The sequence below is a fragment of the Pelmatolapia mariae genome, linkage group LG8, assembly GCF_036321145.2.
Source record: "Pelmatolapia mariae isolate MD_Pm_ZW linkage group LG8, Pm_UMD_F_2, whole genome shotgun sequence".
Classification (NCBI taxonomy): domain Eukaryota; kingdom Metazoa; phylum Chordata; class Actinopteri; order Cichliformes; family Cichlidae; genus Pelmatolapia; species Pelmatolapia mariae.
The window spans coordinates 28,355,123-28,374,244 of NC_086234.1; the positions used below are offsets into that span (position 1 = coordinate 28,355,123).

The window sequence follows — 19,122 nt, forward strand, 5'->3', positions numbered from 1 at the left end:
TTATCTTTTCTCTCCTTTCTCCGCGTCACCCATTTGCTTTTTCAGCTTTCTCAGGCATAGTCTTCTGTATTTTTCCCTTTCTTTTTTCTATATTGCTTTCTTTCTACTGTCTTTTCTTGTGTATCTTACTAACTCTCAGTTGTCAGGACTGTAGAGTCAGTCAAACAAAACAAACAGAAAAAACAAAACTTGATGCTGAAGCTCATCAATTGAAGAAGTGCTGAAATAAATGCAGTACGAGAAAAAGACCTGAAATAAGCTCACTGTAAATCTATAAATTCTAAGCAGGCATTCCTGATTGGTGGCAGTTTATAAACACCCCTATGATACAAACAAACACACAAGCACATCCCTACCTCACAATGTTTACAGGTCTAGATATGCGCACACTCAACCGCACAGGTGGTCTGTGGGATAACAAACGATTCTCTATTTCTCAATTATATATTGGGAAGAAAACACCTACTCTTCCTCTGGAAATGCAGCAATACCCCCTTGCACATTCAATGGCTGCGTGATGTAATGTCCTTTCTTAAACTTGATAAGCTCAGCCATTTTCTCTGAGGCAGATCCCAAAAGTTTTTGGTCAAGTGACAGCTATTCGTGACCTACTGTAGTTCATTATAACTGTCTCATGTAGTGATCCCAGTCTCTGCCCTACTATCTTGTCTTGATCCTTGATATTAATAATTCTCTAAACGTTTTGCATCACTAAGGCACTAGAGGAAGAAGTATGAACAGCATTATGGCATTACTCTGTGAGGCAGGAGGTTGGAGCTGGTAGCCTGTTAGCTGACACCAGCCCACTGGATAGAGGTCAGGCGACTCGCAGTCCACCCACTGATCATACTCGTCTTCCCAACCATCAAAGTGGATCCTCAGTAGGCGGTGCACAATCCTTGTCACCGTGGCAACACACACCAGCCTTGGTTCCATCAGATCAACAGCTTCCAGCTTCATGCCTAGCCGAAACCCATGATTGGGAACCTCCTAGGACATGAAAGGGATCAAGGACAGTGGAAAAAGAGAAATTTAACAAACAAAACCCTAATCTTAAAAGAACTGCAGCCTGTATTTATCCTTCAGTAAAAGCTTGTGAGAAACTTTACAAATCCTGTCAGTCATAACATGAATATGACCAATAATGACATGAGTTTTTACTGCTACTGTTTAAATGGATGGGGCACGGTGGCGTGGTGATTAGCACTGTTGCCTCACAGCAAGACGGTCCTGAGTTCAATCACCACCACCTGGCCGGGGCCTTTCTGTGTGGAGTTTGCATGTTCTACCCGTGTTTGTGTGGGTTCTCTCCAGGTACTCCAGCTTCCTCTCACCGTCCAAAGACATGCAGTTAGTGGGGCGGGGTTAGGTTAGTTGGTGATTCTAAGGCTATGTCTACACTAGCCCGGATAAATATGAAAACAGTGTATACGTCTGAAAACGCTCCGCGTCCACACTATCGTTTTCATAGAGTTGTTCATCCACATTTAAATGGCCGAAAACGCTTACGTTCCAGTACTGCGCATGCGTAAAACCCGAGACGATTCGACCTGCCTCATTTCTGTCTACCGTTTATTTACTTTCCAGCTCTTTGAAACGTCGCGGCAAAATGTTGAGGAAAGCACCAAGTTTTTTTAAATGGACTCTGACCTGGACCTTGAGGTCAAGGTCACTGATATTCAAACTTGTCCACAATTTTTAGTAGATGCACCTATGGTATCAATTTTAAAAAAATAAATAGCCACTCATTCTCGGATCCCCGTGGAACTCTGTGACCAACTTTTGAGCATGAATAAGAGAAATTTAAATCTAGTAGACATATCAAATTCAGACCACACTGACTGATACTAACGTTGTGTTCTAATCTCCTTAGTAAAATACTGTTGTCAGTGGTAATTGAATTGATCATCAATTGATCATTGATCATTTGTTACCTTACCAGTCTGTGCTATGGCGCACTCTAAATCTGGACTGAATCTTTGCAAATTATCTGTTCTTTTGCAATGATTATTTAACTGATTGACAGTTAACATCTCCAAAAGTTTTGAAATAAAAGTAGCTAGTAAGAACTTTTCAAGTAATAATTTAATTACAGCCATCTTAATGAGGACAGATTAATCATACTTATGTAACACTTGTAACCACAATTTTTCCAGGACAAACAAAGATGGAGAGTGGAAAGTCATTTTCAGTCTCCATCATGTTAACAGTGAAGGAATCACTTCCTTAAACTTAGTTATCGCACATGTTTTGATTGTAGCTATACATAGACAAAAGTACTGGGTCAAATACACTGACAAACCCATATCATGAAGCTCCCAGCATAGTGCTGATGTTAATGCTAGAGAACGTTTGTAACTCTGCATCATATCACTGACAACCGACTACGTGGCTCAGGACTCAGCAACCCTGCACTGCAAGTTTACGTGGTCTGTCACTTCATGGTTAAGTTGCTGTGGTTCCCAAATGCTTTTCCTCTGCAATAATACTGCTTACAGTTGATCATGGAATATCTATCTTGAATGTCTCCAGATGCCTGGTAATGAACTAATCATCTGATTCAGGTGTGTTGACCCAGGGTGATATCCTGCAGGACACCGGCCCTTGAGGCCTGGAGTTCCCCACCCCTGGTCTATATAGTGTAGATGATTGCAGATGGTGTTTTTATTGCAAGCTATGGGATTTTGATTAGCAGAAGATTTTGAAACTTACAGAATGATAGCGGTTTAAAAACACACAGGATATACATCAATAAACCTTACCTTGTTAAAGAGCCTGACAGGAGCAGCTACTGAACCCGTTTCTCTGAGGTAGTCAAACCATTTGAATGGGAGTTTAGTGTACCCTGAGAAACACAATATGTGTCAAGACCAGAACATAAACAACCCCAAATTTTAAGGTTCCAAAGTGAAGAAAAAGAAAATAACTGTAGAGTACCTCGAGGGGGTGTGAGTTCAATGTTATTGATTTCACAGAAGCCAACAGGGAAGATGGAAGGGGAGGTGCCATGGTAGCAGAACCAGTCTGATCCATCGACTGCCTCTGAGCCATCTACCCCAATCATGAGATATCCATCAGCCAACACCTATATAGCAGAGAGTTATGTCATGTCAACTTTAATGTACAACCTAAATTCCAAAAATATATAAAATGTAGATGCTTTTCGGGAGGAGGTTTTCTGCACCTTGAACAAGGCTACCGGCCTGAAACTAGCTCTCAACCCCCTACTTGCTCTCTTTGGTACAGCGGGAGAGGATGATAAGCATATTCCCAGAGCAAAGCGCAGGGTGCTGTCCTTTGGTTCCCTCTTGGCTAGGCGTGCCATTTTAAATTGGCGGAAGGTTGCTGCCCCGCCCTCCCATGTTCGGTGGCTTTCATTTTTTTTTCCCACTTTTTGTTTTTTTTTTCCTCGTTGCTTGTTTGGTAAATAATAAGAAAGGAAAACTGTTCCAACATGAGAAGTTCTGTTTTGTATTCATAGTAAACAGTTTGTGTTTTCTGTCTTCTTTTTTTCTTTGTAAACTACAGGTCCTTCTCAAAAAATTAGCATATTGTGATAAAGTTCATTATTTCCTGTAATGTACTGATAAACATTAGACTTTCATATATTTTAGATTCATTACACACAACTGAAGTAGTTCAAGCCTTTCATTGTTTTAATATTGATGATTTTGGCATACATAACTCATGAAAACCCAAAATTCCTATCTCAAAAAATTAGCATATTTTATCCGACCAATAAAAGAAAAGTGTTTTTAATCCAAAATAAGTCAACCTTCAAATAATTATGTTCAGTTATGCACTCAATACTTGGTCGGGAATCCTTTTGCAGAAATGACTGCTTCAATGCGGCGTGGCATGGAGGCAATCAGCCTGTGGCACTGCTGAGGTGTTATGGAGGCCCAGGATGCTTCGATAGCGGCCTTAAGCTCATCCAGAGTGTTGGGTCTTGCGTCTCTCAACTTTCTCTTCACAATATCCCACAGATTCTCTATGGGGTTCAGGTCAGGAGAGTTGGCAGGCCAATTGAGCACAGTAATACCATGGTCAGTAAACCATTTACCAGTGGTTTTGGCACTGTGAGCAGGTGCCAGGTCGTGCTGAAAAATGAAATCTTCATCTCCATAAAGCTTTTCAGCAGATGGAAGCATGAAGTGCTCCAAAATCTCCTGATAGCTAGCTGCATTGACCCTGCCCTTGATAAAACACAGTGGACCAACACCGGCAGCTGACATGGCACCCCAGACCATCACTGACTGTGGGTACTTGACACTGGACTTCAGGCATTTTGGCATTTCCCTCTCCCCAGTCTTCCTCCAGACTCTGGCACCTTGATTTCCGAATGACATGCAAAAGTTGCTTTCATCCAAAAAAAGTACTTTGGACCACTGAGCAACAGTCCAGTGCTGCTTCTCTGTAGCCCAGGTCAGGCACTTCTGCTGCTGTTTCTGGTTCAAAAGTGGCTTGACCTGGGGAATGCGGCACCTGTAGCCCATTTCCTGCACACGCCTGTACACGGTGGCTCTGGATGTTTCTACTCCAGACTCAGTCCACTTCTTCCGCATGTCCCACAAGGTCTGGAATCGGTTCTTCTCCACAATCTTCCTCAGGGTCCGGTCACCTCTTCTCGTTGTGCAGCGTTTTCTGCCACACTTTTTCCTTCCCACAGACTTCCCACTGAGGTGCCTTGATACAGCACTCTGGGAACAGCCTTTTTGTTCAGAAATTTCTTTCTGTGCCTTACCCTCTTGCTTGAGGGTGTCAATGATGGCCTTCTGGACAGCAGTCAGGTCGGCAGTCTTACCCATGATTGCGGTTTTGAGTAATGAACCAGGCTGGGAGTTTTTAAAAGCCTCAGGAATCTTTTGCGGGTGTTTAGAGTTAATTCGCTGATTCAGATGGTTAGGTTAATAGCTCGTTTAGAGAACCTTTTCATGATATGCTAATTTTTTGAGATAGGAATTTTGGGTTTTCATGAGTTATGTATGCCAAAATCATCAATATTAAAACAATGAAAGGCTTGAACTACTTCATTATTTCCTGTAATGTACTGATAAACATTAGACTTTCATATATTTTAGATTCATTACACACAACTGAACTTCATCACAATATGCTAATTTTTTGAGAAGGACCTGTATATCCACAAATACTCAAAAATATTTTGAATTTAAAAAAAAAAAAAAAAAAAAAAAAAAAAAGTAGATGCAACTAGAAACAGAACACAATCAAATCTCATAAATCTATAATCTATTGACACCTGAGGACAAAAAAAAGAAAAAAAAAAAACAGATTGAAGATTTAAACTGAGAAAATATACCATTTAAAACATTTTTTTCATTTTACGGCAGGAACCCCCACCCCTCACCCCTAACAATCACACCCCAAAAACATTTGGCTGCTACATTGTTCATAAGGGGTGACTCTTCACATATTTGATTTGGCAGACTTTATATGTTGGCTGCCTCCTGACAATCTCCAAGAGATCATACCAGGATAAACCACTACACTATGGAGCTACAATTTGATGGCAGTAAAGCCCCTTTTCCATTAGCACCTACTCAGATCAACTGGCCACGGATCGCCACGACCCAACTCGGATGGTTTTTCATTACAAAACACTAGTACTAATGTACGTGACTGTCGTCAATAGCAACACGTCCGCGCGTCCCGCCACATAATTAATAATGGACAAGAACACTACAACAAAGGTGGACTTCGAAGCTAGAATGCTAATGCTCGGTCTGTGGCATTGCGTTAGACTCGGGGAACACGGTGTTGTTTCTGTATCCATTTCTCTCGTTTACAGGTTTTAAAAAAATGAAGGTTTTGATTTAGTTAACAAGAGTGCTCTCATGACTCATCAAGTGATGCTACTGGCCAGGTATTCGGTGGCATGCAGTTTGACAACTTTATATTTTAGAACCTGCTTGGAACCCCTACCAAGCAATCCAAGCAGGTACCACCATCAGCTGCCCTATCAGCTGGTGGTACGTAACCACCACTTAATATAGTGGATGAGAAATAAATAAATATCAGTGGTACTGAAAGTAGGTGTACACAAAGTTACGTTTGCGAGGTGGTTATGAGTAATTTTTTCTCTAATGATATTTTATTTATAAAGAAATTCAAGACGTCATCACTACTTAAGCCAAGAATTCCTTTAACCTTAACAGAGCTGACTTTTGGTCAGCCTGGCTACAGTGCTGAAGAGAAACCTATCATTCTTATTACCTTTAGTCAGTGATGAGTAGTAAGATGTTCTACCTTATGGAGGGCTTTGTTATAGAGCAATAATCTACTTTTGCAGGCTAAATGATGATCTCCTAAATTAGTTAGATGCCATTTCCTCTGCAGCTTATAAGTTATCTGTTTTAAGGTGCACGTTTGAGAGTTATAGTCAACTACTTTTGATTTCAGGCTGTATTTTTCAGAGGTGCTACAATATCTAGAATCATATACAGAAAGGAAGTAAATTTAATAACAAGAGAATGTACTTCTGTGGAAATAAAGTTCAGGTAGCTGCTCTCCACTGTATTGGCACATCGCATTGAAGATAACAGTGGTGCAATTATAGCCTTAATTTTACAGCAATCACAAAGATATTCACTGTGTTGAAACATTGATTCATTCCCAGCGAGCTGAGGAGGAAAAGACGGGGGTGTCGTGCTGGGAAGGAGCGCCGTCGGCCGAGAAGGAGACGTTATCGACCATCTCTTCCTTCTGTAATTATTGGAAATGTAAGATCTTTGCCCAATAAGATGGATGAGCTCACGTCGCTAACCTGGTCACAGAGGGAGTACCGGCAATGTAGCATCATGATGCTAACGGAGTCGTGGCTAACACCGCTAACTCCGGACACGAGCGTGACACTACCGGGATTCCAGCTGCTGCGAGCGGACAGGACAAGAGACAGCGGTAAGAGGAAAGGAGGGGGACTGGCAGTGTTTGTGAATGACAGATGGTGTAACCCTGGGCACATCACTGTAAAAAAACAACTCTGCAGCAGAGACATTGAGCTGTTAGCCGTTAGCATGCGTCCGTACTACCTGCCCCGGGAATTCTCGCATGTTATCGCGATAACAGCGTATGTCCCCCCCTCGGCCAACGCGGATGCAGCCTGTGACACTCTCCACTCAGTGGTCAGCAGACTGCAAACACAATCTCCGAGAGCCCTCCTCATAATATCAGGGGACTTCAATCATGCCTCACTGGACTCCACACTGCCCACCTTCACCTAGTATGTGACATGCCCAACCAGAGACAATAAAACACTGGACTTACTGTATGCCAATGCAGAAGAGGCATACAGTTCATCACCTCTCCCTCCCCTGGGCAGATCTGATCACAACCTGGTGCACCTTGTCCCTGTGTATGAGCCCTTAGTGCGCATTGAGCCACCAGCCACCCGCACAGTGCAGAGATGGTCGAAGGAGAGCGAGGAGGCTCTTAAGGATTGTTTTGAGTCCACTGTGTGGCAGGTGATCTGTGACGACCACGGAGAGGACATCGACAGCCTTACTACATGCATTACTGACTATATTAATTTCTGTGTGGATAACACCGTGCCTACCAGGACTGTACGGTGTTTCTCCAACAACAAACCTTGGATTACCCCAGAAATTAAAGCTGTCCTCAAGCAGAAGAGGAGGGCCTTCAAATCCAAAGACAAAGAGGAGTTGAAAAGGGTGCAGAGAGAGTTGAGGGGACTGATAAGGAATGGGAAGGACAGCTACAGGCAAAAGATGGAGAACCAGCTCAGCAAAACAACGTTGGTGAAGTCTGGAGAGGCCTCAGAACCATCTCGGGCCACAAACATCAGAACTCTCTGCCTGGGAGGGATGTGAGGTGGGCAAATGAACTGAATCATTTCTTCAACAGATTTGATTCAGCCATGAGGCAGTCTCCAACATCGGCTGCAGACTCACCCACCCCCACTGCTGCTGTTCCACCTCTGACACCTCAGACACTTCACACCTCCTCTATTCACCCTGCTCACTCCTCCCCACCCCCAACAACAGCATCCAATACACAATCAACACAAGGCTCCAGCCTGTCTCTCTCAACCACCCAGGTTAGGAGGGAACTGAGGAGGATTAATGGCAAGAAGGCAGCGGGCCCAGATGGCATCAGCTCGAGGGTCGTCAGGTCCTGCGCGGACCAACTGTGTGGTGTGATGGAGCACCTCTTCAACCTGAGCCTGAGGCTGGGAAGAGTCCCACAGCTCTGGAAAACCTCCTGTGTTGTACCAGTGCCAAAGATTTCACGCCCCAAGGACCTCAACAGCTACAGGCCGGTGGCTCTGACATCCCACCTGATGAAGACCCTGGAGCGGCTGGTCCTGGCTCAGCTTCGGCGCCTGGTGAGCTCATCACTGGACCCACTTCAGTTTGCCTACCAGCCTGGCATTGGAGCGGATGATGCCGTCATTCACCTCCTACATCGTTCCCTCGCTCACCTGGAGACCGCTGGGAGCACTGTGAGAATCATGTTCTTTGATTTCTCCAGTGCCTTCAACACTATTCTTCCCTCGGTTCTGAAGGACAAGCTGGAGAACTCTGGAGTGGACCATCACCTCACTACGTGGATTTTGGACTACCTCACCGACCGACCACAGTATGTGAGGACTCAGGGCTGTGTGTCGGACAGGGTCGTCTGCAGTACGGGGGCCCCACAGGGAACGGTTCTGGCTCCGTTCCTCTTCACCATCTACACTGCAGACTTCTCCCACAACTCCACCCAGTGCTTCCTGCATTAGTTCTCTGATGACTCTGCTATAGTCGGCCTCATCACTGATGGGGACAACAAGGAGTACAGAGGACTGACTCAAGACTTTGTGGACTGGTGCCAGCTGAACTACCTCCAGATCAATGCCAGTAAAACCAAGGAGCTGGTGGTAGACTTCCGCAGGCACAAACATCCTCCACTGCAACCACTGAACATCCAAGGTATGGACATTGAGGCTGTGGACAGCTACAGGTACCTTGGTGTTCATCTGAACAGCAAACTGGACTGGACTCATAACTCAGACGCCCTCTACAGGAAAGGGCAGAGCAGACTGTACCTGCTGCGGAGACTCAGGTCGTTTGGAGTGGAGGGCCCACTCCTGAAGACCTTCCATGACTCTGTGGTGGCCTCAGCCATCTTTTATGGTGTGGTCTGCTGGGCCGGCAGCATCTCTGCTGGGGACAGGAAGAGACTGAACAGGCTGATCCGAAGGGCCAGCTCTGTTCTAGGATGCCCTCTGGACCCAGTGGAGGTGGTGAGTGACAGGAGAATGGTGGCTAAGCTGTCATCCCTGTTGGACAACATCTCCCACCCCATGCATGAGACTGTGACAGCACTGAGCAGCTCCTTCAGTGGGAGACTGCGGCACCCACGGTGTGGGACGGAGAGATTTCGCAGGTCTTTCCTCCCTGCTGCTGTCAGACTCCACAACAAAGACTTTAACTGATCAAACACACACATCCACAAATGTGCAATAACACTAATGTGCAATAATCTTTTCTGGCATCGTTGTATTTTTACTCAGTTGTATATAGCATTTGTATTCTATTTTTATCTTATTGTATATTTTATTCTATTTTATTCTACTGTATATAGTATTTTATTGTATTCTATTCTGTACAGTTGTGTACTGTATTTATTCTTATTTTATTCTAATTTTTGCTTCATAACTTTTGCACTGTCCACTTCCTGCTGTGACAAAACAAATTTCCCACGTGTGGGACTAATAAAGGTTATCTTATCTTATCTTATCTTATTCTGTTCATCTGGATGTAGTATTTTCAGTGGAAGAAACATTTCATCACTCATCCACCAAGTGACTTCTTCTATCATTAATATGCAAATTGTCATGACCATTGATCAACATATATTCAAATTTCAATTTGTTTGACCACAAAACAGTTTTCCACTTTGTGTAAGTCTATTTCAAATGAGTTTTGACCCAGTGAAGATGGTAGTATTTCTATATCATGTTGACATTTGGCTTTGCCATTTCTTAATAGCCAACACAATGTTACTTAATAGCCTACCTGCATTTGTGTATGCATTAGTGAACCTCTTGAGAATTCTGAGAAACACTGGTTATACTGGAAATACTGGTTACACTGGTAAGTATCTTAACCTGTTAAGATCAGGTTAGTGGCAAAATCTTCCTCCATCCGTTTCTTTTTAGTACCACTTCCTTTACCAGCCTTTTGTTGCCCCTGTCCCAAATTTGCCATGTTGCTGCCATGAAATTCAAAGTGAGCTAATATATTTCATCAAATAGTAAAATATTTAAGTTCAGACATCTGTTTTCTATGTTTTATTGTGAATAAAATAAGGGTTTAGGAGATTTGTAAATCATTGCATTCTGTTTTATTTACATTTTACAGCATCCTGACTTTTGCAAAATCAAAACTGGCTTACCTTTCTTACAGTAGCTACACATATAGCTGAGAGATTGAGGGGGTCAATGGCTTCTAACTTCATCCCATCTTTGAACCAGTCCCCACTCTGGTCCACTTCCTTCGTCTGTAAAATAAAAGGCAGACAAGTGAAAAGAAAAACAACTTTTTATGAAAAGAATGCAAACAGTTAGGGTCATCCCCTTAGTGAACTTGATTAGAGTGACGGTACAGTAAGCGGGCCTGTTAGGTTGAAATTGTTAAATGTTGTCATTGTTTTACTTAAATTTGTAAGCCTTAGTTCATACAGGGGGAGGGGAGATGACCCTTTGTGATCAGCAGGAAGTCACACAAACACACCCACATCCACACACAGTCACTCACGTGCGCGCGCACACACACACCATAGGGGTTTTTTACAATGGGTGTTTATGAAACTGTGTCACATTATAAAAGGCTGCAGGGGAGTGCTGGTTCTTTGGAGTGGTCTGACACCGAGGGTAGAGGTGCTGCCAAGGATTTCCCTTGCTAGCAAGTATAAACCGGTTAAAGCTGTTCGTCTTGCTTTCTTCATGGGTTATGAGTCTCTGAACTACCTCCTGAGCTACGGGGGTGGCTGTAGCTCAGGAGGTAGAGCAGGTCACCTACTGATCGGAAGGTTGGTGGTTCAATCCCTGGCTCCTCCAGTCTGCATGTCAAGTATCCTTGGGCAAGATACTAACCCCAAGTTGCTTGCTGATGCATCCATCGCAGTATGAATGTGTGTGAATGTAGTTAGAAAGTACTACGTATAGAGACAGTGCTTGTGAGAATGGGTGTGATTGGGTGAATGTGGCATGTTGTATAGAGCGCTTTGAGTACTCCGGGAGAGTAGAAAAGCGCTATATAATTCCATCAGTCCATTTACCCAACAGGGCCCCAGAATCAACAGTTTGGAATAGTTAATGGGACTAAGGCATCAAAGGCAACAGGCTGTCAAACATGCCCTACCTCCACCCTGATTGGAGGATAACTGCACTGCCAACACTCATGGACATTACACCTTATTTATAAACTGTATTTCTATTTATACTTCAATGCAACCAACATCCCTACCTCTTTAAACTGTATTTATTATAACCTTATTTAGTATAGTTGCAACTGCACCCCCCCCCCCCACTCAATGTGCAATATCACTGATCACTCTGCACCTCTCAATGCACCTGCTCCTCAGATGGCATGTATGTGTATGTATATATATGTAAGCGTGTATGTGGAAATATGTGCGCGTATGTATGTATGCATGCATAAATACATATATATACACATATATGTATGTATGTGCGTGTATGTTTGTATGGGTGTATCCGTATGTTTGCAGGTGTATGTATAAATTGTACATATCTTTTTTGTGTAAATGTAAATTTGTCTGTGATTGTGTAAATACTTACGCTATTGTGTACTTCACACACATGGAGAAATGCCAAACTGCCTTTCATTGTTAACAGTGACAATAAAAGCTATTCTAATTCTAATTCAATTAAGGGTGATACATATGTGATGTTCATGGCTAAGCAACAGTTTGTGTATGTAAATGATCTGTGTACACAAACGTTTCTGGAGCTTGAAAAGGACTGTGTGCCAATGTCATGCACCAGGATGAAATGATATTTGAAAAGTCAAATGACAGAAATGTAGTATCCATCTCCATTTTACGAAGTTCCAAATGGAGTAGTCAACATCAGACACACAGAAACAGAGACAGACAAACCCATGCATGTATGAGCAAGAGCACAGAACACCGCTGTTAGATTAAATGCTTTTATGAGAATTAACTTCATATTTGTTAAACTACACAATAACATTTTGAATAAATAGCTCTTTCCCACCGAATCTACTACATGAGTATGAAACTTAAATTTTGGTACCCTTATAACACAGGGCTACCATGAGGCAACAAAACAAATTTTGGTCGAGAGTGGAAGAGACATATTTCTTATTATATTAACAGGGACCCCCAAGCACTTAAGAAATTAGGTTAAATGTTTTTTTCTAACAATAAAAAACAAAATAAAACTATATACCATAAAGGGTTATAACTTTCAATGATTGTTATGTTTGGAATTGACAACTCACATTGAAACTGCAACATTTTATAATAGGATCGACTTGGGAATGCACCTGTAAAGGTTTCCAAAACCTTGTGCCTCCAGGATCAAGGAGTAGAAAAGTAGACACTATGGGGACATATTTATTGTCTGAGTCTTTAAACAAGTATTTAGTAACGTTTAAAGCCTTATTTGTGCCATTTCAGTTAAAAGCAACAAAGTATTATTTGATTGCGAGCTTTCTTTCAAAATATTGGTTAACAAATAATGTTTTAAACTTGCTTTTAATGATGCTAAAAAAATCCAGTTCAATAAAGGGGACATTAAAGTAAAGAAAACGATGTTTTCAGGTCTTTTTTCCACTTGGATTTGAATTTAAGTGGAGTTTAAAGATTCATTAATCCTGTATTTGTTCATTTTGATGAAAGGAGTGCTTTAATTTTTTAAATATAAATCCAAACCAGTCATAGCACTGTTATGTCTGGCTGAATACTCATCATGCATGTACACACACATATAGTACATCATGTCTCTGTGTTGAAAATCTTCCTAGCTGAAGTGTGAGATCTGCTTTTCAAAGGGGGAAGCTTGCAAGGGAACAGGGACTTTTAGTGGTGGTTCAGATGTGGGATAATAAGGATGAAATATATTCTGTTCTTTTGCCAAGTCTTACCTTCTGGAAGAGCTGTGGAGGAGCATCGACTTGACCATCTAATTTCCTTGTTATATCTAGAATTTGAATACATGAAAATGACTTGTTACACATAAAGTGGGCATTGTTGTAAATTGTTGTAGTCACTTGTGTCAATAATTACTTGATGATTTCAAGTAATTATTGACACACGTGACCCACATTCACACGGGACTGTTACTTGATCAACTATAATAATTTTCAAAATTCACAATTTTGGAGTCTGTATGATTCCTCAGACTCCTTACAAAGTGAGTGTGCCTACCAGATCGTTTGAAGCGGTGTCCAATGCTTCTTGACCAGCCTATGTTATGGATAAGAGGGCTATACATGTGGCACCAGAAGTCATCAGCTCCACCCTGGCTCTCCTCATAGACCAACCTCAGGCGACCTCCAATCACTTGCTCTACCAGCGCCACCCGTGTCCGGCTGAGATAGTTCTTATCGACCACCTCAACTCGCATTAGCTTCTTAAAGGGAAATTGCATGTTTTGCTGTACCTTCAGTGAAAAATGAGTGACAGGTTTACCAAACCAAGATGAAATTTAACAGCCAAGGATGAACAGAAACAACAACGTTTTATTGTAATTTTAGGTTCAGCAAGAACACTTAAAAATAAAATAAATATATAAAATGCAGCTTTACAATACTGGGCTGATGCCTTACCATATCATTAAAGTTAGGTGGCAGTGTTTTAGCTCCAGTGAGGCGCTTCACAAGAAACGTTTTCCAGTTAGAGTACTTATGTTGTATGCCTGTAGAGAGCAGCAATAATTAACCATAGTGCTAAAGAAAACTTTGATTTGTTTGTCAAAACACTCACTTTTTGGAGGTACGAGGGGTTTGCCACTTGAAGCACACCATCCCACAGGGTGAACTTCAGGTATGCAGAGGTTACACCAGAAGTCTTTAGTTGTGTCACTGTCAAAGCCCTCATAACGCAGGAGAGCCTTGAACCCTGAAGAACAAGAGGAAACACTGTTAATGTGCGCACTAATTCTTGACATTAGAAACGGTAGATTGAAAAATTGACCACCATCCGCGGTCAGTTTGCTTATTCTATATTCAGCTTCTTGACTAGTTGGAGAAAAAAAATTAGATACAAAGACCGTATTCACATGTGGTATAAATAATGTGTTATTTCTCCTCACTGTTGGTGAGAAAACTATTTATACTGTATCAATCCCCTTCCAAAGGTTTCTTTCTAAACAATCTCAGAAAATCACTTCTGTTTCAGTGCTGAATTTATTTAACAGTTCATAACAAAGATGTCCGAAGTGAAGCCTTAGTGAAGGAATGGAAATCAGATTGTCCTGTACTTTACACATAGATGATAAATACATGTGTCAGCTAAACATACCAATGAATGTAAACATCTTATTTTTAAGGTTTTTTTCCCCCTCTGATGTCAACTTGCACATTTTATTTGTTGGGATGTGGACTGTCACATGTGGAATGGGAGAAGGGGTTTGTTGCTTATTTCTTTATTTATGGTAAAACTTAAAAATCGAATACAGACTTTTATTAGCTCAGGTTGAGGGATACATCTGGTACTTTCATCTATGTGTAGGTTTGTTGCCAGTATTGTCATCAACACAATTGCTGCCAGGACAAAGCAATAAACCTTGACAGATATGGGTCTGACTAATGAGGATGATATTGGCTCAACTGAGAATGAATTTTTAAACTATTTTAGTACTGAAATTAAAAAAACAAAACAAAAAAAACAATCCAGCTATTCTTGCAGCATGTCAGTGTGTAGTATTAAGACCTAGAAAAACTTAAGGCTACACCTTTACAAGGTTGGGCGATATGTCAAATTTTTCCAACCGGCATTCGTCAGTCCAATAAATGACGATAGGCGATATATTTGCACAGATGACTTTTTGATGGGCGGAGCAATGTAATCATGCACAGACTGATTTGCGTGTTTAGAATTTATACGTTTTTTGGAGGGAATATTTCACTTTCTTTTCTTGTTTGTTTCAGTATTAATATGGCTACATTCTTGAATAGTCATTTGTTTATTTGAGAGGCACCAAATCGCACAAAAGACTTAACATTACGTCAAAGATTTTTTTTATGTTCGCTGGAAGAAACATTTTTTTAACATACTTTTTGTATCTTGTTGTTTGGTCGAGTGTGTAAGACAGATAAACATTGGAACAGCCTGTAAACACGGTTAAAGTGGAAAAAAGAAACCAGTTTTTCTTTGTTTCCCTGCCCAACATTGTATTTTTTTTATTTAAATAAAATGTTTTTGTTTTTTTGTGAACATAGGATACCATCTTTCTTTCTTTCTGTTATGAGTTTGTGTAAATTGATCGCTGCATTTGGGGGCACGCTGAGGAGGGTGCCGTTAAAACAGCGCTATTATTGTTTTCGTTGACTTTTTCTCTTAGTTTCAACCAACATTATTAGCAAACTTACTAATGGGCAAATAAATAAATTGCTCTTGTAAAAACAATTGGCGAAAGGCTCAGCCTGGTCGATAAATTCGTCCAATCACCCAACCTTACTACACAGATTCTGAGTCAACTAGCAGCTGCAGGTTCTCTTTTATGTAAAGCCAAATGCCTCTCTTGTGGTTCACTATCTCATCAACTGACAACTACTTGTTGTGGTTGTGGAAACAGTGAAACTAACTGTTCAAATGTTCAGTGTGAGTTTTACATTGGACTTTGCATACATTTGCCATGTTGTGATATACTTATTCAGCAGTAACACTTACTCCTAACAGAGTTCACAAAAATGAAAAGACACACAAACACAATTAAAAACACCCCAAGGGTTGTGTGAGAGATTTTACCTTAATTACTTGTAGTGTTTACCTGCTAGCTTTATGATTTCTGCTATCCAGTACACCTTGGTGGAGAAATTGGTATCAGAGTTGGGCACTTCAATCCTCACACCTACTTCAATATCTCCCCAACATGTTCCCATGGGGGCCTGAGGCACAGAAGTTATCAGCTATGATAATCATAGTATCATATCAGTGGTGACCATATTCTCAGCTCCAGCTACTTACATGCTTGAAACAGCTGACAGGAGCCCCCACCGTGTTACTGCTACAGATATACTGCCCCCAGTCAAAACTCTCTCCAGCGACCACTGACAGAAACAACAATTAGTTTGTTGCTTGTGTACATCAAAAAGAGCAGAAATATGAGCCCCATCATGATTGCTTTTTCATAGCCTACCCGCTTTCAGTTTGGCCTGGTTCTGTTGACTTGCTTGGTACTGGGCATAAGCTGCCAACTTTGCCATGAGAGGCTGTTTCTGTAAGACTTTGGCCTTTTTTGTTGGTGGTTTGCCCTTGTAAAAACCAAAGCAGATGTTAATATTTACATAATACAAAATTATGAAACTACTATACTTGTTTATCAAAGATAATGCATTTACCTGGAGTCTTGCCAAGATGCTAGCTTTTTTAGAATTTGAGGAATAACTCCTAGAACAGGACACACTGCAGAAACGCTTGGTTTTGGAGTAAAAAGCATCTCGTACACCGACCATCCCACACATCTCACAGGTGGCTGTGAAAACAAACCAAAATAGATCAGCAGTCTACAAATGGTAAATGGCATTTATAGTTATCTCCATAAGTATTTGAAAATTGACACAATTGCAATTTTTGCTCTGTACGTGGTAAATGGACTGGTTTTTATATAGCGCCTTTCTACTCTGAATACTAAAAGCTCTTTATACATCTTTCCTCATTCACCCATTCACATCCAATCGCACAAGCACTTTTTTCTAGGCACTTTCTATGTAAGTGCTTTCTACCCAACAGTAATACACATTCATTGTCCGGTGGATGCATCAGAGAACAACTTGGGGTTATTATCTTGGCCAAGGATATTTGGCATGTAGAATGGAGCAGAAGGGGACCGAGCCACCCCATCACTACAGTGGATTTTAAATTAACCAAATGTGATTCAAATGAAAATTTTCAGCTTTAATTCAAAGGGTATACCAAAAGTAATGCATTAACTGTTTAGGTAATTCAATATCTTGGCCAAGGATATTTGCACATATGAATGTTGAGGAGCTGAGGCTCAAACTAATAATCGTTCTACTTCCTGAGCCACAGCAGCTAAACATAAACACTATTATTGTTCACTCACAGATTATTATTTAAGCAATACACACAAAAAACAAGCCTCATGTACTGACCCATTCCAGCCTTTCCATCAGGGTAGGTGTAGACTTGTCCATTGTTCTTGATGATGGGCAGACTAGCAGGGATAGAGGGTACCACCTCATCCTCACTGTCGTCTGAGCTAGAGCTGCTGGTGGACTCCTCGCTGCAGCTGTCATAGCCATCAAACATCCCGAATGAGTCTCGTCGCTTACGATCTGAACGTGGGGTACGCTCAGCCTTCACAGATGAGGACACAACAGAGAAACACTGAATGAATTCATATGGATGCTTTTAGGGGTGTCTGTAGCTCAGGAGGTTCTCCTCTCCATTTCTCCGTATAATGTAACACGTTTACTTTGGCGTCGTCCATGGAGAAAGCAGTGAAATTGGTCTAAGAGAAGGTAACTGTTCAGAAAAACATTTCATTCAAATCATTTTATTTTACTCCATTCCTTTTGAGTTATTTTACTTTACTAAAGCTCAATAAAAGAAAAATAAAGCTGTATTCTCATACTTTTATTCTTTTGAGCTATTGCACTTTATTTTAGCGGCTCCTTACAAATGTCCTTGTTCTGTGGTCCTGGAGTTTAGCCACACAAACTAGCCAAACATTTGTCTTTAGTGCAGAAGAGATGCCCAGTTTATTTATTTATTTATTTTTTAACAGTGGCACTCTTATTCAAATTAAATATACCATGGTTTTTAATATTAATAAAATTAACCTTTTCTTTAAACATAATTAATGGTAAAAGCACAGCAATAATAGTGCCTTAAAATAATTCTTATTACTGTTAATCTCAATCTCTGTGCGAATCAATACAAAAGAACGAAGATACTTAAAACAACAACTTCTGTGACGAAGCTAGAAAGGGAATATTGCTCTAAGGCATTCTTGGGAGGTAGGAAGGGGAAGAATGGGGGAGCAGACACAGTCTGCAATACTTGCAAAAGAAATAGTTTGATTGCAAGGTTGATGCAAAAAATAATAATGGACCAGAAGAAAATAAAGATTCAAATCTTCTTAGTTCACATTTTTATTATTTTTGTAATCAATATTCTTTCCTTTTTTATGAGCATTTGTAAGATGTTTTAGACAAATGTCAACATAAATCAAGTCCCTAAGCTAAACTTTAGTATTGAAGTGAAGCTGAACTTATTTTAGTTGAAAGATGTAGTTTTACAGTTCGCCTTTCATCATTAATGCATCATTTAGATTCAGGTAGGAAAATATCAGCGAACCATATCTGAGTCAGCATGACTTTTTTTTTCGAAACGCCCAAACATCTAAATAAATAAATAAATTCTACGTGAAAATATGGAAGTCTAATCACAGGATCCGGAACAATGCGTACATGTTGTCAAAGCTAGTTTACTTCCTCTTCACAGCATCTCAGCTCAAACATTACACTACGCACAACGGTTTAACTTTAAAAAAATATATATATATCAAGACACCCATTTCCAAAGACATCTTTCGTAAGCTACATTTTGCATACATATATATTAGAAAAGTAAACTAATACCGAAACTAAAATAAGGGACGGCCTTATTACAAACACCTCCTAAAGCTAAACAGCACTAGCATAGCTAGCTAGCAGAACCTGTTTTTCCAGGGTTTTTTTCCTTCAGAACAAAGCCTTTTTACGTTCGTCTATTAACGTATAGTTGCAATAGTTAGACTTGTAAGAAAACTCTACTTGTTTTTTTTTTCAGAGAGAGAAAGAGACGAAAGAAAGAGCTTCAGTATTATGTGTAGATGGGTGAGCCACTAGCTGGCTATCGTAAACGGATAACAACAAAGGAGGC

General features: G+C 40.9%; 1 protein-coding gene across 4 annotated transcripts in view; it reads right to left on the bottom strand.

Annotated features, from left to right (window-relative positions):
- The window catches only part of mbtd1 (mbt domain containing 1), a 29,824-nt gene that overhangs the window by 10,469 nt on the left and 233 nt on the right, over positions 1–19,122 (bottom strand). For 2 of the 4 annotated variants that reach the window (XM_063481730.1, XM_063481728.1), the window contains exons 2-14: positions 17,349–17,553; positions 16,575–16,708; positions 16,373–16,487; positions 16,201–16,283; positions 16,004–16,121; positions 13,996–14,130; positions 13,839–13,927; positions 13,438–13,672; positions 13,155–13,210; positions 10,417–10,521; positions 2,938–3,085; positions 2,763–2,845; positions 756–990 (exon numbers count right to left, since the gene is read on the bottom strand). In XM_063481730.1, coding sequence (XP_063337800.1) covers positions 756–990; positions 2,763–2,845; positions 2,938–3,085; positions 10,417–10,521; positions 13,155–13,210; positions 13,438–13,672; positions 13,839–13,927; positions 13,996–14,130; positions 16,004–16,121; positions 16,201–16,283; positions 16,373–16,487; positions 16,575–16,708; positions 17,349–17,553 — 1,741 coding nt within the window. Of the gene's footprint in view, positions 1–755; positions 991–2,762; positions 2,846–2,937; positions 3,086–10,416; positions 10,522–13,154; positions 13,211–13,437; positions 13,673–13,838; positions 13,928–13,995; positions 14,131–16,003; positions 16,122–16,200; positions 16,284–16,372; positions 16,709–17,348; positions 17,554–19,122 lie in introns of all 4 variants that reach the window. The other 2 variants (XM_063481729.1, XM_063481727.1) reach the window with 1 other exon arrangement.